The following is a 27,357-nucleotide window of genomic DNA, read 5'->3' on the forward strand; positions in this document are numbered from 1 at the left end:
GGCTCTTGATGATCAGCACTTTGGTCTGTGGTTGGGTCTTTGGCATGCTGTCGGGGTCAGGTTGGGCTTCATATGAAGGTCTTGTGTCTTAGGTTTCTTTTTATACACACCTGGGAATGTGTCAGTTACAGTATTTGTCACAGGTGAACTTCTAATCTGTGATTGGTTGAATCATTTAAAGACATGACAAGACTTTTGTCCTTGCAAAAACAGATTTCATGGGCTTTATCAAGACATAAACATCAGGACACTTTATGACAGGTTCAATTTGCACCCAGTTATTAATGCGAAAGCCCTTAACATTAAAATTAACCATTTTTTTGTGAGAACTGATTGATTAGAAATAAAGTTATAAGCCATTTAAGGTTACTATATCCTAATGCGACAAGACTTTTGTCAGGGCTGTCATAATCACTTTTGGTAGGTTGAAAGGCCAAGCCACTAAGAAAATTTTAGTAACTTGGCTTTCTGCATCACCAAAATTGATAATTCAGTTGCTGTAGTTTTTGATCCAGCAGTCACCTCCAGAAGGCGTATAATAAATCAGTTAAAGAACAAAAATGTGCAATAGTTTTTTTGTTTGTTATTTGTGACAAAGACACGCATTTCATTGATTTTATAATAGACAATTCTGAGTTATAGGAGCCATTGGAAAATCAGGACTGTGTAATATGCTTGGTCTTAGCAAGGGAAAGCAAAATTTCACCACTCTATCTACTAAGACCTAGGATGATTGCACAAATAGTCAAGAAGTTATAGCCAATTACCTGTTAAGCCCAGACCTTTGCAAACATTATTAATCGATGCTGTCCATACACAGTACAAACATGTAGCTCAACTCCACAGTGCTGGTCACCAAATTTGGTGCGGTGACTGTAAAAGCTCAAAAAGTAGATGTCATTGTTTTTTAAGTCATGTAACCTAGCCAGAAATCCATTGTGGTGCCTTTATGGTCCAGAGGCTTTTTGTATAGCACATTAAGGTTAACTTAAGCATCAAATTTCAAATCAGTCTTCTTTGTTAGGGACATGGTTTTCCAAAACTGTATTTTTGGGACTTCATTACAGCTCATGGTGATCTGAGCCCAGACACAAAATGGAAAATAACACTGTGTGCATGTGGAAGTATACAATGCCCTGTTAAGAGTCTGAATCCTATTAAAGACTCCACAGACCTCTGAAGGTGCCTGGTGGTATCAGGCACAAAGATTTAAGTAGCAGGTCTTTAAAGTCCTGAAAGTTGTGTGGGGGAACCTCCATGCATTGAACTTATTTTTCTATCAGACTGACATATAGGGAATGCGGATACCAAGGTAAAATCCTTGTACTCTTTGTCATGTTCGTCAAGCCATTCCAGAACAGTGTTTGCAGTTAAGAAGGAGCAATGTTCTGCTGAAAGTGGCCCCTGCCATCAGGGAATACTGTTGACATGAAGGTATATGTATGGTCTACAGCAATGTGGTAAACATCAAAGTATAATCCACATAAATGCAGTTTTTTCAACAGAACATTGTTGAGAATATCACTACCAAATCACCATCTTCCCCCGGTGCATCCTGCAGCCATCTCTTCTCCAGAAAAATGATGCACACACTCAGCTGTCTACATGATGAAAAAGAAAACATAATTTATCAGACCATGCCATCTACTTTCACTGTACCATGATACATTTCTGATGCTAACTTGTCCATTGTAGGTGCTTTTGCGGGTGGACGTGGGTCAGGTCAGCAATAGCATTCTACGATACACAGTCTGATACATGGCAAGCTGCGTGGCACTGTGTGCTTTGACACAGTCCAAATTTCACTCCAAACACACATCAGTGGGTACCCATGACCCTGTGACTAGTTCACCAGTTTGTCTTCTTTGGGCCACTTTTGATGGGTACCAGTTACAGAGTACCAGAACAACCCAGAAGGCCAGTTGTTTTAAAAATGGACCAGTAGTAATTCTCATAGATGGCCTTCACTGATGTACACGCACTAAAAAGTGGACAAAACAACCAAGATTTTTTTATTGCCATTGTGCATGAACTTTGACATTGCAGGTTACACAAGGAGTATCATGTAGTGCGTTGATGAACACTCTGACCTGCCAGTAATGTGCTCTGGTCACTCTCAGTGCTGGTTTTGTATTGGTTAATGACTTTCGCAACAAACTACATTGCTGATCCAGCCTCCATACTCAAAACCAAAGGAATGCAAGATGAGACGCTTGTGTCAAAGAACATCATCCAGAAGGACAACACCTTTTTGTTTTTTTCCCCTATTATTGCACACATCTAGTTTACCAATGCCAAGTATATATGGGACATTGGGAAGGCTATAGCTCTTTGTAAGGTGCTGAAATATCTTTAGAAACCACAACATTGCACTGAACCTCTTTAAAAGCCACACATGTACTAAATATGAATGGATCATCAATGCAGGGATTCCACAAGCACACCAGATATTAAAAAATAAATGTGGATTATGTTTTACTCTTGCAAAAGAAAATGTAAGGGTCATTTACACTTCTGCATGGTGATGTCTGTTTTAACAGCCTAGAGAGTAGTGCTTTGCACAGAATACATAAGTTGCTAAGAAGGTTTAGTGGCTTGGTGGAAGCATCAGGGTCTTTACAACACTGCCTAATAACAGATCGACAGTGAGAGTGAGGCATTCCAGCACAATCCTTTTATCTGTGGATCAAACAGATGAACGTACAACTGCAATTAAACCTCTCTTAGTACTGTAGGTAGTCTCCTACAGCGATCACGTCAAAAGGCCAAGAGATACATTAGGAACAAATTGTCATTAGTCTATTTATGTGTTGGATGCTAAAATATCATGGAATGCATTTAACGGAATTGCAATTTTCTGGAATATTAGAACAGTCTAAGTTTGGATATCAACCTGGATGCAGACTGGAGGTAAAAGATGTACAAACATTTGTTTTGTATGGACTATGTAACTACACCCAAGACAGCCCAGGGCTGGGCATCAAAACTCAATACTTTTTTTTAGTAATGACAGGAATGTGTATGTAGCACTGACTATGCAGAACCAAATTACTGAAAGCTCGAGGTAAATATTCACTCAGATTTGTAACTTCCCTACTTATTTGATTAGTTTTTGATTTCCATCTGCTTTCAGTAATTTGCTTTTGGCTCCCGAGAGGCAGCTAAACAACCTGAAACCACAACATTGACAAATTATCACTGAATATGTGCTAATGTGTCAGCACTCAGTTCTCCAATTAAAACATTTAGCAGGCATGCTTTGTTTAGAGTGGTGTTTGTGTCAATCCAATAGTTACTTTGGTCTCTAAGTCCTTAGAAAAATGTCTGTCTCTTTACCAGATAGTACTAACTGTGTCGATTTGCTGTTGATTAGTAGTTACAGGTGGGCAGGGGGTGCATCTGTACTATTTTGATGGAAAAAAGCTAAGAAAATTTTAAAAGTAACGCACAAAGATGCACTGCAGAGTTGATGCTGTGTCATTGTTAATGCAAAAACACTGATTAACGCAGCTTCAAATCATCATTTTGCCAATTAGAGCTATGATTTGGCTGGATTTGATCTATCTTACAGCTTCTTGTGTTTATACATTTCATTCGAACATGTTTTTTGTAGAAATAAAAAAACAACAACTATCTCCCATAAAGTAAGGCATCCAAAAACTACTGTTTTCATACTGCTGCTAGTACTGAAACTCAGCATTCTCATCAGCACTACTATTGAAATATTTCCAACAATACCCAGCCCTGCTGGTTTTGGTCATAAAAACATGACTGGTGCATATTTGTTTTTTGTTTTTTTAAATTTGCCATCTTAGAGCTCAAACAATGCCTTGTAGGGTTATGACAAACATGTACAAATGTACACATTCCAACTGTAATAACTTGTCACAAATCTGATTTCAGTGTACACACCAGGAGGCAGTGCCTTGATATTTCTGTCTGCAGGCTTTTGTTGCTTTCTTTACGGTCTCAAAATTAAAGAAACTACGCAAGCCGTGTTGAACAGTTACCACCTGAGGACATCCAATTACCTGACCATATCATGACAAGAGAGCTGAATAAAAGAGGAAATCAAACATTTTTCCTCTTGCAATTTAAACTTGGACTTTATAAGCAAAACACACTAGAATGTAAAGGTGTAAAGGTGGTACAAGCAGCAATCTGGAAAAGGCAAAAGAAGAAGCCACAATTAGAATCTTCTCTGTCCTGAGCCCCTCCTACCTTTCACTAAATGAGGATTCATTCCAAATGTGTAAAGATAGTCAAGTCCTCTATTTAATCCACTGTCCCACTGTAGCCTATTTGTACCACAGAATTTGGTGCTCTTTATAGTATTTCCTAGCTGTAGGTGACATGATCTGCGGAAAGCTAAATTCTCCTGCCACAGGATAAATTTTCTAAAGCCTGAAAACACAGCCAGGAGGAGGTGGAGAAGTCTAGTTTCCTATCACTTAAATTACAACATGCTGAAAGGTTAGCATGGGATTTTTACTCAGTGATGCCAAATAAAAATACTGTCGACTCCAATTTTAATTCAATATACAGTTTGGTATGACCGGTAGCTTGTTAGCAATTTAGCAAGTTTTAGATATATGATGCTGTACAAATGACATTCCAGAGTCGATTTTCTGACTGTATTCTGTATTGGTGTTACTTATGCTTTTCACTTGTTCACTAATGTTAACGTTGAAGAGATCTGGGGAAACAATGAGTTGCACAAAACAGTATTTCTGAGGGAAAAATGTGTGAGCTCCCAGAAGCTGTGTGTGTTTTAAATGCTGACATCGGTCTTACAAATTCAGTTTCAGTTGGGCTTTAGTCTTGATAACATCAAACAAAAACGCATAACAAAATAACAAACCAATTTTTGTACAACTACACCTCCAGTCTGTACCATTCGATTTTACCTTCATGTGATGCTACTGCAGACTCAATCATAACTGGTCCACTGTCAGCAGGCTCAGGAGTTAATCATTATATCAAGCTTAAATAACAGACAACCCATGTATGTCATCCAAGTCTGTCCAGCATGCTTCCATCAGTATTTCACACATCTGCAAATGCTATCAGTCATAGTACGTGTGGCTTGTACATTATCCCACCACCAGCAGAAGAAGATGGTAGCAACTATTCCAACTCTTTACCTTTTGCAGCCACTATTACCATTCAAGTCCCAGACTGGAATTTGTAAGAGTAAGATTGTAAGAATGATTTGTCTGGAAATGTGGAAAAAAAAACAGGAATAAATGACTCAGTTCTGCTTTGTGAAGCTGCAGATATTTCGTATGGACATACATTCCAAATTACCTGAGTATAGACTCTGATTGTTAAATACCTGAAGCGAGGCCAGATGCAGAGAGTGTGCAACGGATTGTAGTCATTTTGTCTTTTGTTTTTCTCTTTGCCCAAATTGTTTTCTCATTGCATTTCTTTGAGACAGGGTTTAACAATGTGACCTGGATAGTGTAAACATAATCCTGAATATTACAGCTGTTTTTCCTGTTCAGTACTTCACACAGCAAATACACAGTTTTGGATTTTTTTTAAAAACAAGCATTTCTCTGTCTTTTCATAGAACCATATGTGTTTAAAAAAAACAAAAGAAAAATATATATATATATGTGTGTATATATGTGTGTGTGTGTGTGTGTGTGTTTAGAGAGCTTATTCATACTGTGAATGCTGAAACAGAGAACACATAATTTAATCAGAAATATACTACGAGTTTAAAATGCATGCCCCTCCCCCCATCCGTAGTAGCGCTCCATTCTTCCCTCTGATGCCTGCATATAATACCTTTAACCATCAGGTCCTTTCCTGCCAACTAAAGCTCAGACATTATTTAGGACAGTACATTAAGGTGGCGAGTCTTTGTGGTGGCGGTGGTGGATATTTGGGACATTGTTGCGTCGTCATGCAGAGATAGAAGGGGGGTGGAGGGGTCAGCACAGAGAGACGGAGGCTCCCCTGACAGAGCAGACGGAGGTGTTGGTGGGACAGTCAGTGGTGGTGGTTGGTGGTCGCTAGCGTTGATTAGAGAGCCAGAGGCCATCCCTGCTTAAGTCTAGCTGATGGCTGGACTGTCTGTCTGGGGCTCTGCAGTCTCTGATGGTGAATCTGATTCCTCTGGGGGGTCATCTGTGCTGGTGCTCGTGGAGACCTGAGTGGGGGCCCGGTAGAACGAGGTGACCCCCTGAGGCTCTGAGCTGGAGCCTGCCTCCGCGTTGTCCTCATCCTCCTCAGGCTCTGAGGCTGTGGTGGGGTGCAAAGAGCCGGGGAGTTTGACGGGGCAAAATGCAGAGCCTGTCGGGATGAAGTTGACCTTGTTTTTGTCGGGGCAGGAAAAGAGGGGGACTGATGTCGATATGGACTGCCTGGAGCTGCAAAAAGACATTTGCAGTGTCAGCAAGGATCGTACATTCCTCAGGCAGCAAAGAGATGTTGAAATTCAGCACAAGTATCAAACAGTCCATACCTCATCTCCTCAAAAGCTTTAATCTTCTCACAGCCCTCTGGTGGTTCTCGCTTGAACATGTAGCTGTTGTTGGGTTTGGGTGAGGAGGCAAACTTTGGAAGTGGTGAACTACTTCCACTGTCTGAACACAGAGAGACAGAGTGGGTACTGGCTCATGGGAAACATTTGCAGCATTTTCTAAGTGCCTTACACGATAGTTTTGCATATAACAATACTTTGGTTATTTCTAAGTTGCGTAGCAATGCATTTTCTTGTGTGAAAAACCAAAAGCAAGTAGCTTAGAAATACTATGTTACGAAATTAGGCCTAAAACTCAATACAACAAAAGAAGATGACATTAATCAATGGCACCATGAATATCTGTGTTTATACCAAATATTGGCTGAGAAATATCAGTCTGCAGAAAGTTGTAAACTTTTACATTTTGCATATGAGGTGTGATGACAAAGTTTGGATTAAGTTTCTGTTGTGCAGGAGAGGGGAGCAATCATTGGCATGCAATAGGTGCGAGCAGAAACTGTAATGAGTCAGCATTCCTTGAGACATTGTGTGGTCAACACCTGGACCTGTGTTACTTATTTTGAAACCAATTGCAGCTGCACATTTGCAATTTCACCACTGATCCTCAGAGGCAACACCATGTAAAATTCTTCAAAAATCTCTGTCAACAGACCCAAGATGACTCAACCATCATTTTGGGGATTATTACTGTTGATAAGAGTTGGGTCTATGGCTGTGACCCACATGCCGAACAGTCTTCACAGAGGGAGACCCTGTAGTCTCTAAGATCAAGTTCCAGTGAGTGTTACAAGTAGTAGTGCTGTGAGCAGTGTATCGCTGATATGTAGATGCTGAACTTCTTGATCGCATTACATTTAAACAAATACCCTACTGTTCAACTTGGAAATGATGCAATTGTAGTAAGGTGCTAAAACGGAACATCTTTTGACATTTGAGTGATATTGCACAAGCAATATTACTCTCTTCAGTTCAATTGTAAACTTAAAATATTTTATAACAGCTGGATACAATCACTCAAACAGATTTCAAGTTGGGCATACTGTCAGCAGTGGATTGATACACATTTGATACACTAGTGTCTATTTTATACAATAGGATAGCGCATAGTATGCGAGATTAAGTCAGAATAAACTACACGTGTTCATGGTAATGGAGGAACATGTCATGAAGAGACACTGAGGTTCACTGAAATGGTTTGATGTTTTAATTGGAATAATATTCATTGAACAGAGATTTGGGAGCTACAAAGCACAGTGATGCAAGCTGTACCGGCTTGTACACATTACTGTTCAAAAAAGTATTATGCTAGGTCAAGTTATCCTGCCGTCAGTCTTATAAAAGGAAACTACTTTTCTTTTTAGGGGTTGGAGCTTGCAATGTACCACCTACTCATAGAATGAACACTATCAACATTAAAATAATAAGCTGGAAATCTCTGTTGTAGTATATAAAACAAAGAAAAGCAGATATACACATGCCAGTTCAGTCTGTCCTTTATTTATTGTCTTCCTTTCCAAAATAGCAAAATCACCAGTGATCCACTCTTAAAAGATATGGGTAGGTTTGAACTTCAACTGGGTGACCCCAGTGGCCCACTGACTGGCCCTTGACATGGATGCTTCAACATGAATTTGATGTTGCTTACCTTTATCCCGGTCGTACAGTAGATCCTCTGTGGAATACGGACTGCCGTCATGTGATCCTGGTGGGCAGGCTGGTGAGGGGCATGGCGATAGGCTGGAGCAGCTGCTGGACCGTCCGGGAGCTGAGGGAGTTTGCGTATCCACGCTGCGGGTGCTGCTGCTGCGTTGCTGGGGAGGGAAGGGTGCCCGTCGCCCATCAGGAACCTCCAAGGACTTGATTCCCAGAGCAGAAGGACAAAGCACAAGTCAGAGCTAAGACAACATGCAGAGTTCAAGTAAAAGATAGCTTTACTAAAACAATTCAGTTCAATTTTATTTATATAGCAACAATTACAATTCAAATTGTCTCTAGACGCTTTACAGAGCCCATATGCCTGAACCCCTAGAGCAAATCCTAAGGCGACAGTGGCAAGAAAAAACTCCCTTTTAACAGGAAGAAACTTTGAGCAGAACCCAGCTCATATGGGAGAACCCATCTGCTGCTGGTTGGCAGGTTGAGAGGGACAGAAGAGGTAGAGGGGGGTGAAGTTTGGTTAAGATGACAGAAAGCCCTACCTTTAGCTCTTCCTTCTCTCCATTATCTTTGATGAAAACCTTTTCCAACTCATGGTTGATGCCTTCCATGCTGCTAGGCACCCTGGAGATGGATGGCTTTGGCACTGTGATGTTGGACAGCGGCATCTGGGCCGACTTCGACATGGAAAACTGCTGCAGTCATAAATAAGGAAAGGGTGTCTTACTTAGGAACAGTATGGATTCTCCCTTTTTACAACACTAAAAGTCCCATCCCTGAACCCTTTGGCACATATATCTCTGCACCCCAGAGAAGAACCACTTGGCACTAATCCCTGGTTTACAGACGTTTTTGTTATGACAACGAGGCACTAGTGTGCGCATTACCACTTGAACCTGGGATTTCAAGTGTTGATCACCAGCCATTATCAGGGACAATGCTCGCATTCCTCAGAAATGGTCCTCATATCAAAATAAATAGATAGTAGCCAGAGCCATCTGGCACAGTCCTGGGAGTAAAAAAACATGGCAAAACCTAGGATTTCTAGTATTAAGGCATCATGTATGTTTAACAGGTTGTACCTCATTGTAGCAGCAGCACAAAACTTCCAATTGAACTCTCTTGAGACACTGCTCCATCTCTTAACCTCTTTCCAACCATAGTAATAAAATGCTTGCATTTGTTACTGCAGCTGAAGAGCGGTAAAAGGGGAGACAGAGCAGTAACAGTAACAAAATGCCTGCACTTGTTACTTTAGTCTCAGGTTGTGTTACAACCATGAAATGTCCAGGGGCACCCTGGAAACCAAGTGGTTAAGAGTCCTCATTTTAATTCTGCTTGGGAATCTGTGTGTCTTTGTAAACACAGTCCACAGTGCATGAGAAATGACTGTATATCATTTATCATGTTTTACAAATATTTTGTATTCCCTATAAATAAATAACAATTTTGATAAATCATTCATCCTAAAAATGATAGGGACACCAGCAGTCTTTTCCAAGTCTTCCAAGACTATCAATCAGCACAGACCTATTACCAGCAGGAAATCAAATACTTTCACTCTTAATATCAGACAACAAACAGAATGACTTTTTCCAAAGATTCACGATTTGACAAAATGCCCCTGGACTGCATTATGAACCCCTTGACTCACAAAAGGAAAGAATTTAAGCACAAGATTATTACTAGAAAAGCACTCGGAGAGCGCATACCTCCGCCATGCCGTTTGTCTCTCTGTCTGTCCGTCTGTGTGTGTGTGTGTGTGTGTGTGTGTGTCTGTTTGTCAGGTAACAGCATAACTCAAAAAGTCATGGACGGATTTTCACCAAATTTTTACAGGATGTCCGCAAGAGCAAAAGTAACAATCGATTAGATCCTTCGACCTTTAAAAAAATCCTGGATCCAGACAGTGATCCGGATCACCTCCAAAATCTAATCGATTGTTACTTTTGCTCTTCCGGACATCCTGTAAAAAATTGGTGAAAATCCGTCCATGACTTTTTGAGTTATGCTGTTAACAGACAAACAGACACACACACACACACACACAGACGGACAGACAGACAGACAGACTCCGGTGATTACATAACCTCCTGGCGGAGGTAATAAGGATACCTTAATGTGGCTGACTGTAGTGGAAGTGTGGTTGGTGGTGCTGGTCAGGGCTATGTGGGTGATGGTGTTGTACTGAAGCAGGGAGGGTCTGCCCCTGTCTTTACTGTAACGTCCTCCTTGTTTACTCCGTTGGAGCTGCTGCCGGAGCTTTGCAATCTGCTGGAATCAAACAGGAGGAGAGGTGAAGACATGACAACAAATACGCAAGAAGTTTATATACAGTGCCTTGTGAAAGTATTCGGCCCCCTTGAACTTTTCAACCTTTCGCCACATTTCATGCTTCAAACATAAAGATATAAAATTTTAATTTTTTGTCAAGAATCAATAACAAGTGGGACACAATCGTGAAGTGGAACGAAATTTATTGGATATTTTAAACTTTTTTAACAAATAAAAACCTGAAAAGTGGGGCGTGCAATATTATTCGGCCCCCTTGCATTAATACTTTGTAGCGCCACCTTTTGCTGCAATTACAGCTGCAAGTCGCTTGGGGTATGTCTCTATCAGTTTTGCACATCGAGAGACTGAAATTCTTGTCCATTCTTACTTGCAAAACAGCTGGAGCTCAGTGAGGTTGGATGGAGAGCGTTTGTGAACAGCAGTCTTCAGCTCTGCCCACAGATTCTCCATTGGATTCAGGTCTGGACTTTGACTTGGCCATTCTAACACCTGGATACGTTTATTTGTGAACCATTCTATTGTAGATTTGGCTTTATGTTTTGGATCATTGTCCTGTTGGAAGATAAATCTCCGTCCCAGTCTCGGGTCTTTTGCAGACTCCAACAGGTTTTCTTCCAGAATGCTCCTGTATTTGGCTCCATTCATCTTCCCATCAATTTTAACCATCTTCCCTGTCCCTGCTGAAGAAAAGCAGGCCCAAACCATGAGGCTGCCACCACCATGTTTGACAGTGGGGATGGTGTGTTCAGGGTGATGAGCTGTGTTGCTTTTACACCAAACATATCGTTTTGCATTGTGGCCAAAAAGTTCCATTTTGGTTTCATCTGACCAGAGCACCTTCTTCCACATGTTTGGTGTGTCTCCCAGGTGGCTTGTGGCAAACTTTAAACCAGACTTTTTAGGTATATCTTTGAGAAATGGCTTTCTTCTTGCCACTCTTCCATAAAGGCCAGATTTGTGCAGTGTACGACTGATTGTTGTCCTATGGACAGACTCTCCCACCTCAGCTATAGATCTCTGCAGTTCATCCAGAGTGATCCTGGGCCTCTTGGCTGCATCTCTGATCAGTCTTCTCCTTGTTCCAGGTGAAAGTTTAGAGGGACGGCCGGGTCTTGGTAGATTTGCAGTGGTCTGATACTCCTTCCATTTCAATATGATTGCTTGTACAGTGCTCCTTGAGATGTTTAAAGCTCGGGGAATCTTTTTGTATCCAAATCCGGCTTTAAACTTCTCCACAACAGTATCTCGGACCTGCCTGGTGTGTTCCTTGGTCTCCATGATGCTCTCTGCACTTTAAACAGAACCCTGAGACTATCACAGAGCAGGTGCATTTATACGGAGACTTGATTACACACAGGTGGATTCTATTTATCATCATCAGTCATTTAGGACAACATTGGATCATTCAGAGATCCTCACTGTACTTCTGGAGTGAGTTTGCTGCACTGAAAGTAAAGGGGCCGAATAATATTGCACGCCCCACTTTTCAGTTTTTTATTTGTTAAAAAAGTATAAAATATCCAATAAATTTCATTCCACTTCACGATTGTGTCCCAATTGTTGTTGATTCTTGACAAAAAATTAAAATTTTATATCTTTATGTTTGTTTTATGTTTTGTTGTGACGGAGACAGCCCGAATATTCGGATCCATTCGTCTGGTCTCCCGGACGCAAATTTTGCACACTGCCTTCGTTTTGTCTTCAGTTAAACTGATGAATTGCCAAACAGCGGAGGTCTTCGGCATCTTGTCTTGTGTTTATGCAACGAAGTGAAGCGTGACGTCAGAGTCGGCAGCCACTTGGCCATTCAGGTGGTGGTAACAAACACGAATGGATGAGCCAAGATGAGCCGAACACGGCGGGATGAGCCGAAGCGGGCCAAAGGGAAGAGACGAGCTCCGAATATTCCTATTTTCTTCTGGGGGGAGGAGGGGGTGATCACATAGACATATGTCATAGACCAGGGGTCGGCAATCTTTAACACTTAAAGAGCCATTTCGACTCGTTTCTCACAGAAAAGAAAACACCGGGAGCCGCAAAATGCTTTTGGCATTTAAAATGAAGACAACACTGCATATATCGCTTTTTTACCTCTATGCCCTTGTTAATCAGTCGTGATTAATTAATTACAAAGCCTCTAATTAGATAGATTCATTTTTTCAGTTGTGTCCTACCACTAATATTTATCTTACCTGGTTAATGTCATTTTTGGACCTCATATGTTATGTAATGTTAGCTGGAAATCAATATTTTGCGAATGTCTATTTAACTTGTAAAATCTATTTATCTATTTATCTTAAGCTAATAACTTTTCTCCGGTAAGTCGCTGCCCTATTTTCCAAGATGACACTCCTCTGACTCTCTGACCTGCTGCCTAGATGCTGGACCTGACATCGAGCCATGCTCTCGTGAGTAACGTTGTATTAACCTGACACATCAAAGAGTAGATACTGAGCAAGATAATTATCCGTAGTTTACCTTAGTACTCACGAGTACCCGACACAATACAGGACTCTGCTGTGAAGGCAGAAACATGCGGCGGTGGTGTATTTGCGACAATAAAAAAAGAAAGAAATTTGAAGGAGCGACGGCTAGGATTTAGGAATGGCGGCCGGCCACTGCTGAATGAATGTAGAGCAAACACTGGGATCCGAAGATCAACAGGACTCCAAATGAATACACACAGGCCGGCGAGGGTCGGAGATTGATGGCTGGGACGCATATTTTGACAGACAAAAAATTAAGACATTTTATTTTGATGTTACAAGATGACCATAATCTTCAAATTTAGAATTAAATTTTTAAAAATTAATAAACTAAAATGTTTTTTTTAATTAAATAGCCTGCTGATTATTTTCCAAAGTTACAGGGAGCTACAACAGAGGGATGAAAGAGCCGCATGCGGCTCCGGAGCCGCGGGTTGCCGACCCCTGTCATAGACATATGTGTATTCACCTTATTCAGCTCCGCCCATTTTCCAACGGGCGGGACTTCCTGTTTTGAGTAGCACTTCCGGTAACTCGATCATGCCGGTGTTTACAACTGAGAGAGTGATGTGGGAAGAAACGAAAACCTCTTTAAAAAACAGAAATGGATCAAGTCTGCCTCATCCGCGACTTATTACAGAGTGAGAGGATGATATGAAAAAGTGGCCACAAGTCATGTATGGCGATATTTTTTAACTATTTCGTGTTGTCTCTTGGCGTTGATCGCTCGGCTATGAGGAATTATAAGAGCACTGAAGCCTATCAATATTTGCACAGTGGTAAAGTCGGCGCTGTTCTGTTACATCAAGAACGGAAATATACGTTTCTTAAAGCTAATGTCAGTCCGAGTCAGGCTAATACCTCCTCACACATGGTGTGGGTGTTGGTGACAGCTGATGGAGTGGTGGAGACCACGGGATGCTCCTGTATCGCTGGGTTGGGACGGTCCTGCAGTCACACTGCTGCGATATTATGGAAGGTATGTTGATTTGAATAAAACTTTATTTGATTCATATATATATGATGTGGTTGTGCAAACGGAGGTTATTATTGTCATTTGTGAAACAGCTCCTGCGGTTTACTGTGTTATTAGCCCTGTCACAAGCTAATGCTAATTCCCTGGAGCAACAAAAAACTGATTCTGACCAAACCACAGTCATAACAACGTTTCAAAATGGCAGAGAGTATCTTTTTACCTCACTGATGGCATAGGTAGGTCTTTAGTGGAAACTGAACTTTGGTAGAATCGCTGTAGCTGCGCTGACAGTGACCGATGCAAGCTGTGTGTTTACATAGCCATGAGCTGGTCCGCAGCATTCAGATCTAACCTTTCCGTGCTCTAAACAATTCTGAGAGAGAGAAAGCTTCATCTTTCCCCAGTTGTTGTGGCACCCACGGACAGCGCAATTGATGCCAAACATGTTAAAATCGCTTAAAAGAACAGTTAAAAGTAGCTACAGTAGCGAGAGGACTCGATGTTGTTGTAATGCGAAGACGGTCAACCGGAAGTCGATTTCAAAAATGGCACCGCCCTGCCTCACTTCCTGAATAAGGTGAATATGCTTATGTGATCACACAATGGGATGAGCCGATATAAGTCATTTGTTCCACCCAGTAATGTCAGAATCCATCTTATGGCAAGAACCACTCAACTAAGAGAATAACAGTATATGAAGTCAGTCCATCTGGAAAATTTCAAAAACTTTTAATGCAGTCACAACAATTACAAAATGCTGTGATGAAACTGACTGTCAAGACGACCGCCCCCGGAAGAAGACCAAGAGTTCCTCCTGCTGCAAAAGACAAGACCATTCAACTTAGCTGCCTTACAAATCAACAATTACCAAGCCCACATTCACGCTTCCTAGACTTCAAGCAGCAGACACATGCCAACATCATTTGTTCGGTAGAAACTCAGACCTTTACGGTAGAATTGCTGCAATCAAAACAAAGATGCAGACCAACAACAAGAATAGAACCTCTTGCATCAACAAAAATCAAAAAAACATAAAACATCAGACCAATGGAAATCTGGACTTTAGTCTGAAGAATGACCAAATGCGAGATTTAGGGCTTCAGATGCTTTGTGAGAAGACACTGAGAAGGTGAACAGATGGCATCAGCATGTGATTTCCCACTGTGAATCATGAAGGTGGCACTGTGATGGTGTGGATGGGGCTTTCCTTATGACACTGTTGGAGATGTGTTCAGATTTCAAGGTGACATCCATCTGGAGAGAAACACCATTGCATTTGGTCTGACCTTCATTGGTCTGTCATTAGGTTTTCAGCAGGAAAATAAACTAAAACCCCTGGCATCCACAATCACCCACCTAGGGCTGGGCGATATGGCCAAAAAATAAAATCTCGATTTTTTTAGTCATTTTGGATGATTACGATTTTAATCGATTTTTGTTGTTTCTTTGCAGTCTGTTTGCTATGGCGAGTGCTAGCCATGCCGCACTCCCATAGCTACGGGCACTCTTCCCATTCTTTAGGATGCCTCTGCCGGAGGTGCTGAAAGAGGTTAGTTGGGCTGCTAATATTTTGCAAACCTTGCACATGACTGTAGTTTGCTCTGTGTCAGTCTTGTCAAAGCCGAACCACTTCCATATAATCGATGTAGCATGAAGCCCTTTTCTCGCAACCAACTCTTCTTCTGCTGTTGTGTCAGCCATGACGGGGGTGTGAGTGTTTTGGCGGAAGGAGATGAGAGGCTGAAGAAAACGCCAGTGCACAAGTCATGAAAGGCAGAAGAAGAATCTGTATCGTTATATATTTAAGGTCACCTCGATTTTTCAATTTTGCAAATTTTCAAGTCGTCAGGTTTTAAAAAGGCGAATTAATCGAATTAATTCGATTTATCACCCAGCCCTACACCCACCTAAACCCAACTGATATGTTTTGGAATCAGTTGGAGCACAGTGTGAAAGAAAAGCAGCCAATAAGTGGTCAGCAGTACTAGAAACTCCTAGTACTGTAGGAAAAACTCCAAGTTACAACTTCATAAGCTGGTTGAGAAAAATGAAGAGCACACAAAGTTGTCATATTTTGGTTTTCGGACACAAGTTTAGCTTGCTAAATTATTCCATATGTTTTTTCATAGTTTTCAAGTTTTCAAATACAATCTAAAATGAAGAAAAAAAACAGCAGGTGTAACCAACCCTTTGATTGCTAGAGTAAATTGATACATACATCTCAGCATCTATATACAGCAAAATAAACATTGTAGTAAATGGGAATGGTCTTAACAATAAAAACCAAACTTTTTTGAACTTCAGACATAACCAAATAAATTGTTGGTGGTATGTCTAGATGATTTTTCCAACAAAACATGAAACACTTTTACTGCTCAAAACTGGACTGTATATGTTACTTTCATCGCAATACCGCAATACTGGTGTAGTTCCAGCTGGGGGTTCTTGTCAGATGCCCCCACTTTTCTCTTCTGCCTCCCTCTCCACTATTTCTAATTTTTAGCAGAAAGTACAGCTACAAAATGGAGATTTTTTTTTGCCAAGGCAAAACAAATCCACCAGATGTCACTGTGCCCAGTGCAGCTGGGAGGAATTAAACAAGCATTACAAGTATAGATATTTTACACTTTAACCTGTTGGTCCCTGAGCCCTGTTTTTGAGGCACCTGCTCGAAAATGAAAAAAATAAATGAAAAGGTTATATCTCTGGAAATACAACCTCTATGTGAATAATCTGGATATCAAAATAAAGGTAAGACCAGTGAGATTTCATCAGAGGTGTAACCATCACTGTAGGTACAACTGTGTCAGAGTAAATGCAGAAGGAACACAGGAAAAGATGAAAGTTTTTTATCCTCGCCTAAAAAAATTCTCTTTATAGTATCAATTCCATTTGAAAATGTGCTGTGAGCTTTATGAGTGTTTAGAGGAGATTCTAAGCTTTCTGTGGGTATGTGGAATGTGTATGTGTGTGAAAGGGAGACAGCTGCTGACTTTGTTTTGCAGAAAATGTCTTCCCTAGAGCCCCCGCCGGCGGGGGCTGTAAAACTGTGAAAAACTACTTCCAAGATCTGCAATTCTGTGTTAAAATAACACAGTATATAACATCATGGCAATCTTTGGAGGTGGGAATAATGGCTGGATGTACCATCTCCCCACTAGCCTTCGCCAAGGCCATGGAAGTGATCATTCGTGCTTCAAAATGGGTTGTGGGAGGAGAACGGCTGAAGTGTGGACAGTGTCTACCTCCCATTCATGCCTGACCACTCTGACCTCAACCGTTGCATGCACCAAACAACTGCTAGGAAAGCTTCATTCTAACATTACGTGGGCACAGATAAACCCAGCAAATCCAGAAGCATGTCCATTTTCAAGGGGAAACTCGTGGACCAGAGATTCCACATCAAGGATACACCCATTCCATTGCTGTTAGAACTGCCAGTGAAGAGCCTAGGGCGAGTGTACAACGCAACCCTCGAAGACTCAGACCAGAGTGTTCAGCTGAGGGAAGAAACCATCAAAGGCCTTGTCAGTGTAGAGAAGACCTAACTTCCTGGGAAGCTGAAACTGTGGTGCCTGCAGTTCGGATTGCTCCCCCACTTGATGTGGCATCCAACGGTGTACGAGATCCCCATGACTAAAGTCGAGAAACTGGAGAGGACAGTCAGTTCATACATAAAGAAGTGGCTTGGGCTCCCGCGTTGCCTCAGTAACATCGGTTTGTATGGACATGGTGCTCTGGAACTGCCCATTTCTAGCCTCACAGAGGAGTTTAAGTGCACCAAGGTGAGGCTGGATATGACCCTGACTGAGTCTCAAGATGATGCGATCCGAGCGGCTGCTCCCAAACTGGCAACTGGGAGAAAATGGATCCCATTTTAGGCCGTGCAGCAAGCAAAATCTGCTTTCAGGTATGGTGACATTGTAGGGCAGGTGCAGTATGGAAGAGGTGGATTCGGACTTGGTACAAGTCAACCCACATGGCATAAGGCAACATCAACCCAGAGGAGAAAGCTGGTAGTGGCTAAGGTGCGGCAACAAGAGGAGGCAAACAGATGCGCAAGAGCAGTTGCACAGTCTAAACAGGGCCAGTGGACTAACTGGGAAAATCTGGAACATCGTAAGCTCACGTGGAAGGATTTTTGGGAAATGGAAGGAAGCCAGATCAGCTTCATCATCAGAGCCACCTACGATGTTCTTCCCACACCCAAGAACCTAAGCCAGTGGCTTGGAGAAGATCCCTCCTGTCCACTCTGTCAAACCCCTGCAACACTAAAGCGCATCCTCACTGGCTGCAACACCAGTTTGTCCCAAGGTCGCTACACCTGGAGACACAACCAGGATATGCAAATACCACCTCATTCGTAAAAGCAGGACATCTCCCAGCAAAACCATCTGCAAGAGTGATGGCAACCCTTCTGGACTCTGCCAGGGACTGGAGGATGCAGGACGACCTAGACCAGAAACTTATCTTTCCACCTGAGATTGTTACAACTAGTCTCAGGCCAGACCTGGTCTTGTGGTCATTCTCCCAGAAGTCTCTGTGCATTGTGGAACTGACTGTACCATGGGAGGCGGCAGTTGGTGAAGCATATGAGCGCAAACAGCTGAAGTATGCGGATATAGCAGCCGAGGCAGAGCTGCGTGGCTGGCGTGGACAAGTGCTTCCAGTTGAGGTCGAATGTAGAGGTTTTGTTGCTACGTCCACAACCAAGCTTCTGAAGGGAATGGGAGTGCGAGGACAGGCCTTCCGACGAGCTGTCAAGTCCGTATCAGAGGCTGCCGAATGAAGCAGCAGGTGGATATGGATCAAGAGAAAGGACTCCAATTGGGCTGCGAGGTGACCGTCCAGGGGTAACTGCAGAGGGGGGCACACCTGGGACGCTGGGTGTCGCCGTTAAGCCCTTTGGAGGTGTAGTGGGCTTAAATTAACGAAACGCCAGTGAAGAGGGGTGCCCACCTGAAGACCCCAGTGAAGTGTTTGCCCCTGGATGGTCACTTTGCACCCTTTCACCCCCTCCCCTCACTCAGTACCAAGTGCTGATTAATCTAAGGGATTGTACCATCTTGTCCTAAGAGCTCAATTAATTAACATGCAGGACTTATCGATGAAGGCTCTGTGTGAAAAGACTGTTATGTGATCACTTTATCTGAGCCACTGAACCAGACACACAGTGCAGTTCTGTATGTTTTTGTTTCCTTCACTCAGGCCATTCACCTCTCAACAGACACTACATCCAGTCTGTAAAAAACACACACACACACACACACACACACACACACACACACACACACACACACACACACACACACACACACACACACACACACACACACACACACACACACACACACACACACACACACACACACACACACACACACACACACACACACACACACAAGAAGACAAAGCTATGTCTCAGCTCTGCGTATTCCCACATAGCTGTGCTATTCATTAATAAACATGTATTCAAGGACGAAATCCAAAAAGATGCCACAGTAAACTAATTTAGAAATGGAACTTCACAACGCAAAACAAAAATCTGACTTGTCTGAAGCAGGCATTAACTTTCAGTTAAATTCAAAACAAATACACAGTAAAGGTATCTTTGACAGTGTTTTAAGATGTTTGGACAGCACTGTGTAAATTTTATAGTTAATTTTGTAAAGATTAACTTATGGAAGAGTTGTTGCATTGGATTGGCACCTAGCACAGGTGTATGCTGTCATTACATGGCCGATCTTCCATAGATCACAATCAAGATTTGATAAGACCACAAACATTTTCAACATGACAGCTTTCCTAAATTTTCACTACTTGCAAACATTGCTCATCTTGGTACTCTCGATATTTCGGTGTTAGCTGCCTTTTATATACCCATGAACAATGTTTTATATAGCTATGCACCCATTCCAATTAAGACAAGTAGTTTTAAAAAGCACGGCACCTTTAAATAAACACGCTCCGCCTTATATATAGTGCCTCTAAGTGCAAGAAATAATAATATATACTGGACGATAGACCTACAAAATGATACATCTTCACTACAATAAAAGAAACAGTCAAGTCAAGGTCATGCACCCCAAAAGGCACATCTACATTACCAACAGGCTTAGTGTGCGCAATATGAATGAAATCCCTCAACTAGTTTGTGAGATATGATCCGGAAACCAAAAAATATTTGAAGTGCCTCAGTATGACCTTGAAAATCAGGTCAAGGTCATACGCCCCAAAAGGCACATCTATACTATATAGAGATGGCCTGGGTGCAATATGAATGAAATCCCTCAAGTAGTTTCTGAGATATGCTCCGGAAACGAAATGTGGACGTGTGGACGTACGGATGTACGGACGGACATACGGACGGACGTGCCCACGCCAATATCCCCCTCCGTTCCTACGGCCGGCGGGGGATAAAAAAGCCCAAAACTGTAAAACAGAAAGAATCACCAGATTTCCAAATCTCTGACAGTCCTAAAACTAATCATTTGTGTCATATGGTTTATTTAAGAAAATTATTGAAATCTCGGTTTTGATAGTTGGCCTAAATCCTCTTTCTTGTTCTACAAATCTAATTTAGAAAGTCACCAAAAATAAATCACTTATACCAACCACATTCCATAAAAAATGAAATAAAAAATCTGGGATGACTTGGCTGACCTGCTGTCTGTATTTATAATCCAAAGATTTAAGCAGTAAATGACTATAGTATATAGAATTATCATTTCTTTACCCAGTATTAGTAGTACCTGTGTTCACCTGGAATAATGTTGTACATGACGATTTTAATTGTATTTTTTATTTACTTATTATTATTTTGCAAAATACATTTTAAAAACAATCTATTTTATTTTGTGTCTTATGATTTATGACATATTTTTTTATACTTCTAGCCATGGTGGTGCCATTTCCACAGAGCTGCAGGACTTTAAAAAACAAGCCCAGAGATAGTCAGGCTGAAGGATAATGTAAGTTGACAGGCTCAGCTCATTTAGCTCAAGCTTGTATTGAATGCAGACAAAACCAGACAACAATATTTCTAACGCATTGTGAAAAAAAAAAAAAAAAATGCCCTCAAGCCACTGCGGGTACTATAATAATAATAATACACTTTATTTGGCAGCGTCTTTCATAACACCCAAGGTCACTTTACAGAGGATAAAAAACACAGTAAAAAACACAGTACTATGATGACTCATGGGAGGCAAACATATGCTGTTTACACAAACTAAAAATTTGGATTTTATTTTGACAGTCCTCTTTTACTTTGGAAACCAGGAAAGTGCTGGTTGTTGCCACCATAACACCAGTTCTTGATTATAGCGACATGCTATAATTACAATGTGCTACATTAATGCAGCACATTGTCCTCATATGCTGAAGGCCATTGGGAACAACATTACCTTCTATTTTTGTAAAGTTATTCCACAGAGTTTATCCTCCAATTATAATAATCATAGACGACTTACTATCCCAAACTGAATTTAAGAAAAACTCTGCAGTACTCAATTCTAATAGTAATTAGCTCATTTTAGCTTTTGTTATATGGCAATGATGACCTTGTGTTTTTATAGCCTTTATAAGCTGTCACCTGTTATTTGCCATTTGTTACTCTGCCAAGTAGGGCTGGACCCGAATATCTGAAGATCCAAATATTTGGTCGTTGCATCTGAATATTGTGAGATCTGAATACTCGGACTGTATTATTATTGTTGTTGTTGCCTCTGCTGCAGGGGCAGAGAGGAGACAGCGGGGTCTCGCCAGACAATAAACTGCAGTGTGTTATGTCCATTTTAAAGATGGGAAGGGGGTAGTCAAGACTGAAACAGCATTATCTTAACACCTCCTTGGTGCTGAATATCAGCAGGGTAGAGCTGAGAGGGGCTGATAATATAAGGTAGGGTGCAGCTTTAGTGGATTTGTCTGTCACTGCTGTTCACAATCAACACCATAAACACGCACATACCCCAGCTCAGATATCATACAAGAGGCTATAGAACCCTAATAATGTAACTAACACCAAAACTGGGATTCAGTCACAATTGTTTCAATGCAAATGACCAGTCACCTGAAGCATAGCGTTTCTTTTTGGTATTCCAGGAAAGGTGTGTTTTTGCAAAAAAATCTCTATATTTGTTAGGTTTCTCTGTCTAAAATTTGTAAAGTCTTTACCTTACCCTCCAGAAAAACGTGATTATGCGATCGCATGAATTCCCGCATTCATCACCAAAATGCCGCTGATTATGCAGGGGTCAATTATTTCCCAAAAGGCCACACAATCCCCGCAAAACAGCGCATAACTCCCGCAAGAATCTCACATTTCCACGAAAAAAAGAGAAATAGGCGCTTTATTTCACAATTTCCGCATAAAATGAGAAAACTATAACCAATATAAATGGAGTTGTGAGTAAGTTTTATGTGACGCCCGGCCTGGCGTCATCAGTTCACACACACACTAGAAGCACGAGCTGATGCGGAGCGCGGTGCTCAGAGACGAAAAACAAGAATGGCGAATGCTCAAAGATCACATTTACCTACGAATATTTCAGCCAGAGACCAGGCAAAACAGTACCCAGATTTACTGCACGAAAGTGGGGGGAAACGTTTTTGCACCCTGTGCAACATCATTCTGGAGCACCGAAGAAAATCAACCGTGTTGCAGGTAGTTTGCTCTACCTCAAAGTATAACTAAGCAGAAAGAATGTTTTATTTCCGAGAAATTTGTGATTGAGTTCATGCTTAAGCTAATAATAAATGAAACATTGGCAGCACTTACTGTGATGTGTCTTGCATGTAGTATGTCTGTTTAACTTTATATTGCTCTTTTTCATTCAGTGGTAGCCTAGTAACAGGATGTAGGAGAAGAATCACCTTTTTTCCCAGTTCTTACATATTTTAGATCTTTTTGCATATTTCACAACTATTCGCATACTTTGCAACTTTCCGCAATTTCCCCGCATAAAATGGCATAAAAACCCCGCATATTTATTTGCATAATCAAGTATTTTAGCCCGCGTTTTTCTGGAGGGTCTAATATAAAGTGCTATGTGATGATATATGCTGAGAAATGGTGATAATTGAACTGAATGAAATTATTTCCTCTTCATACAGGACTTGAGGGTCTAGTTCTTAATTCAATCCAATATTTCACAAGAGTGTTGTCATTAACAATAAGACTTCCACTTGCTTAAGATGAAGCTTTCAGATAGAACCAGGAAAACATGTGAAGAGTACAGTATACTGATAGAGCAAACGAACTGAAACTTTAGTTAACAAATACTAAAAATGGCCAAACCTCAAGGCCAATCTGGGCATATTTTTATGGATTGGTATGAGTTAAAATAAAGTCAGTGAAATGTGATCCTTTCTTTACTGTACTAAAAATATGATACCCTTTTCATGACAGTACTGCAATTAGTAAAGGTACTGTAGATGCTCTAGTTACTGCAGATAGTGTACAATAGCAACAACATGTGGAATGATGGTGCAAGAACAGGCCCGTTAAGGATAAAAGCAAAGAAACAAAACAAAAACAAGCAAGATCTGGGTATGGTGATCATGGAGTTGGAAAGTTGTATAGTACCAAAAGCCAGAATGCAAACAGTGTTACAGAGCATGTGAAGTGGCCTCATACTTATCAAAGCAGCTAAAAGACAGACTTGAGTAAACAGAATTCAAGTTGAAAAACAGTCAGTTGTTGCTTTATATTAATAGCATGTCATGAATGTGTACATCCTGAAAAGTTGCCATTTGTGACTTGCAACAACTACAGCTGTTGTAGCAGTTATCCACACACAAAACATTCACAAAAGCTACTGTTGGCTTGTTTAGCTTAATGCATTAGATGCTGTTATCTTGTTTACCGTAAAATACCCTGTAACATTATCCTTTCAGGCTAAATCAGCAATTATCATTATCCTGTTTAGGCGTATAGGCTAACATTATTCTGTTTAGGCTAATTCAGCAGCTAAATACGTCTTGTTTATGCTAAAGTAGTGTTTAATGTTACCTGGATGAGGTTAACATAGTTAATATTATTTTGTTTAGGCTAGCATGAGCTCATTTTGGCTAAAATAGTTATTTTGTTGCAGTTAAAGCAGGAGCTCATGTTATCTTATGAAGTTAAAATAGCAGCTAACATTATCTTGTTTAGGCTAATATCTTGTTTATGCTAATGTAGAGTCTTAAGTTGCCTTGTATTTGTTTCCATCTTAGGCTTATCCTTTTTGTTTTATATATTAAAGAGTATATGTCAAAATGCAGATGATTTATCAGTTGTTTTAGGTATAGAATTCTGTATGGAGAAATACAGAATTTTCAGTGGTACTGGTATCATGTCATCCCAGTATGTGCCAACCTCAGCCTTCTCATTTTGCAGTTCTGCGTTCCTTTGTGACAGTGTAGAATTTTGTTGCATTTTCAAGTGAATGTTAGTGTGTGCATGTAGGTGTTTTTTTAGTATGCCTGCACTGGCAGAGACCATGATTTTATAAAGCTCAGACTAACTGTCCTTTTCCATTAGCAAAGAGCCGTGCACAAAATATTCAGGTACAAGCTTCTCATTTGCCTAGTACTAATTACCACTGGTTAAAATGTAGGAATTTATAGGTCTAAAAGGTGATAATTTACCTTTTGTTTGCTACTGAGGTTGTGGTGGTGGTTTAGTGCACTGCATTACATTTAAAAGTTGTATATTGCCCCATTCATGTATGTAAAAGTGGTGGGCAAAATATTAAGAACACTTTTAAATATAATGCAAGACAATGCAACACACCCACTTTGACCTCAATAAAAATCTAAAGTAGCACTATCACCTTTATAACTGAAAAACTCAATAGAGTTAATGGTGGAGTTGTATTGGACCGCAATACATTTCATCAGGTGTATTAAATAAAGTGACCAGTGTGTGTATTCATACACACTATATATGTACCTGATACTTAACTGCATATTATTTTTGGACTGCATGTGAATGACTTTCACAAACATTGCTTTAAAAATAATAATAATAATAAAAAAAAAACATGCTGTGGGGTATGTGCAGTACTGTGAATGAAATAAAGAATCAGCCTGACTATGGTGTGAAAATGGTAATGTCATGCCTCTCTGAGGTGGTCAGCACTGCTCCACGATGCAGAGCGTTGATGGGTGCTCCTCCTCTCTCTTGTTTCGTCACTCCAACATCCAGGAGTCTGAAAAGAACATTACACTTACACATTACCATCAGCATATTGCTATATTTCCTTTAAAAATGTCTTAAAATCTGACACTAGCCTTTTGTATTCATGATTTGCTAATATCATTACTTAAAACAAAGGATCGACCAGGATGGGTTTTTCAGGGTCGATACTGATGCTGATTATTGGTACTCAAGAAAGGCCAATATCCAGTAATTGTAATCAATATACACTGAATGCAATGTTTTAACAGCATGTGATAGCAGATATCCTGCCATTCATAACTAAGCTTCTTCAATAATAAGAGTGACTATGACTGAATATGTAAAATAGAAATAGGAGTGATTACATTTGGGTGATCTCCTTTGTTTACGTGGGATTGACTGACATTGATCACTTTGTCTCCTGCAGCTACGTCTCCTGTTCTTTTCTGTTTTCTTAATCTTTCACTGTTCTATCATTTTTATTGCCCACTAAGATGCAGATCTTAAAGCATTATTAGCTACTGTTTTCAAGACTCTGTTTTGGGGTAATTTTTAGCTGCCTTCTAAATTAGCTATTAGCATAGTCTTAGGCACTGCAAGAGTAGTCAATTTCCTAGTTTGTGGAAAAGTCTTGTGTTTCTTGTTCACGTTTTGCAGTCTCTGCTTAAGAGACATTTCTGGGACCACAGAGTGACAACAGACAGAGAGAGGACGCTGCATCAGACCTGAAGTAGTGCATTTAGTTTATCAATAATCGGTAAACAAAAATATACACACGTGGACAAAATTGTTGGTACCCCTCAGTTAAAGAAGGAAAAACCCACAATTCTCACTGAAATCACTTGAAACTCACAAAAGTAACAATAAATAAAAAATTATTGAAAATTAAATAATCAAAAACAGCCATTACTTTTGAATTGTTAATTAACATAATTATTTAAAAAAACAAACTAATGAAACAGGCCTGGACAAAAATGATGGTACCTCTATAAAAGATTGAAAACTATTTGACCAGAGTGACATGATTAACTCAGGTGTGTCATTTAATTGACATCACAGGTGTTTCCAAACTCATAATCAGTCAGTCTGCCTATTTAAAGGGAGACAAGTAGTCACCCTGCTGTTTGGTGAAAAGGTGTGCACCACACTGAACATGGACAACAGAAAGCGAAGGAGAGAATTGTCCCAGGACATCCAAAAAAAATTATAGACAAACATCTTAAAGGTAAAGGCTATAAGACCATCTCTAAACAGCTTGAAGTTCCTGTGACAACAGTGGCTCATATTATTCAGAAGTTCAAGACCCACGGGACAGTAGCCAACCTCCCTGGACGTGGCCGCAAGAGGAAAATTGATGACAAATTGAAGAGACGGATCGTTCGAATTGTGTCCAAAGAGCCCAGAGCAACCTCCAAAGAAATTAAAGGTGAACTCCAAGGCCAAGGTACATCAGTGTCAGATCGCATCATTCGTCATTGTTTGAGCCAAAGTGGATTTCATGGGAGACGACCAAGGAGGACACCACTGCTGAAAAAAACTCATAAAAAAGCGAGACTGGAATTTGCAAAAATGCATGTTGACAAGCCACAAAGCTTCTGGGAGAATGTCCTTTGGACAGATGAGACCAAACTGGAGCTTTTTGGTAAGGCACATCAACTCTATGTTCATAGACTCAAAAACCAAGCATACGAAGAAAAGAACACTGTCCCTACGGTGAAACATGGAGGAGGCTCAGTAATGTTTTGGGGCTGCTTTGCTGCATCTGGCACAGGGTGTCTTGAAAGTGTGCAAGGTACGATGAAATCTGAAGACTATCAAGGCATTCTGGAGAGAAATGTGCTGCCTAGTGTCAGAAAGCTTGGTCTCAGTCGCAGGTCATGGGTCTTCCAACAGGACAACGATCCAAAACACACAGCCAAAAACACCCAAGAATGGCTGAGAGAAAAGCGTTGGACTATTCTAAAGTGGCCTTCTATGAGCCCAGATCTGAATCCCATTGAACATATGTGGAAGGAGCTGAAACATGCCATTTGGAGAAGACACCCATCAAACCTGAGACAACTGGAGCTGTTTGCTCATGAGGAGTGGGCCAAAATACCTGTTGACAGCTGCAGAACGCTCATTGACAAATACAGAAATCGTTTAATTGCAGTGATTGCCTCAAAAGGTTGTGCAACAAAATATTAAGTTATGGGTACCATCATTTTTGTCCAGCCCTATTTCATTAGTTTGTTTTTTTAAATAATTATGTTAATCAACAATTCAAAAGTGATGGCTGATTTTG

At 40.8% G+C, this 27,357-nt stretch overlaps 1 protein-coding gene across 5 annotated transcripts in view; it reads right to left on the reverse strand.

The window, feature by feature from the left end:
* Positions 1 to 1,989: 1,989 nt before the first annotated feature.
* Positions 1,990 to 27,357, reverse strand: part of glcci1a (glucocorticoid induced 1a) — a 49,609-nt gene continuing 24,241 nt past the window's right edge. The window contains exons 3-8 of one of the 5 annotated variants that reach the window (XM_022207725.2): positions 25,015 to 25,104; positions 10,268 to 10,426; positions 8,695 to 8,844; positions 8,142 to 8,352; positions 6,476 to 6,596; positions 1,990 to 6,380 (exon numbers count right to left, since the gene is read on the reverse strand). In XM_022207725.2, coding sequence (XP_022063417.2) covers positions 6,065 to 6,380; positions 6,476 to 6,596; positions 8,142 to 8,352; positions 8,695 to 8,844; positions 10,268 to 10,426; positions 25,015 to 25,104 — 1,047 coding nt within the window. In that variant the 3' untranslated portion in view covers positions 1,990 to 6,064. Of the gene's footprint in view, positions 6,381 to 6,475; positions 6,597 to 8,141; positions 8,353 to 8,694; positions 8,848 to 10,267; positions 10,427 to 25,014; positions 25,105 to 27,357 lie in introns of all 5 variants that reach the window. The other 4 variants (XM_022207723.2, XM_022207724.2, XM_022207726.2 and 1 more) reach the window with 4 other exon arrangements.

The sequence above is a fragment of the Acanthochromis polyacanthus genome, chromosome 11, assembly GCF_021347895.1.
Source record: "Acanthochromis polyacanthus isolate Apoly-LR-REF ecotype Palm Island chromosome 11, KAUST_Apoly_ChrSc, whole genome shotgun sequence".
Classification (NCBI taxonomy): domain Eukaryota; kingdom Metazoa; phylum Chordata; class Actinopteri; family Pomacentridae; genus Acanthochromis; species Acanthochromis polyacanthus.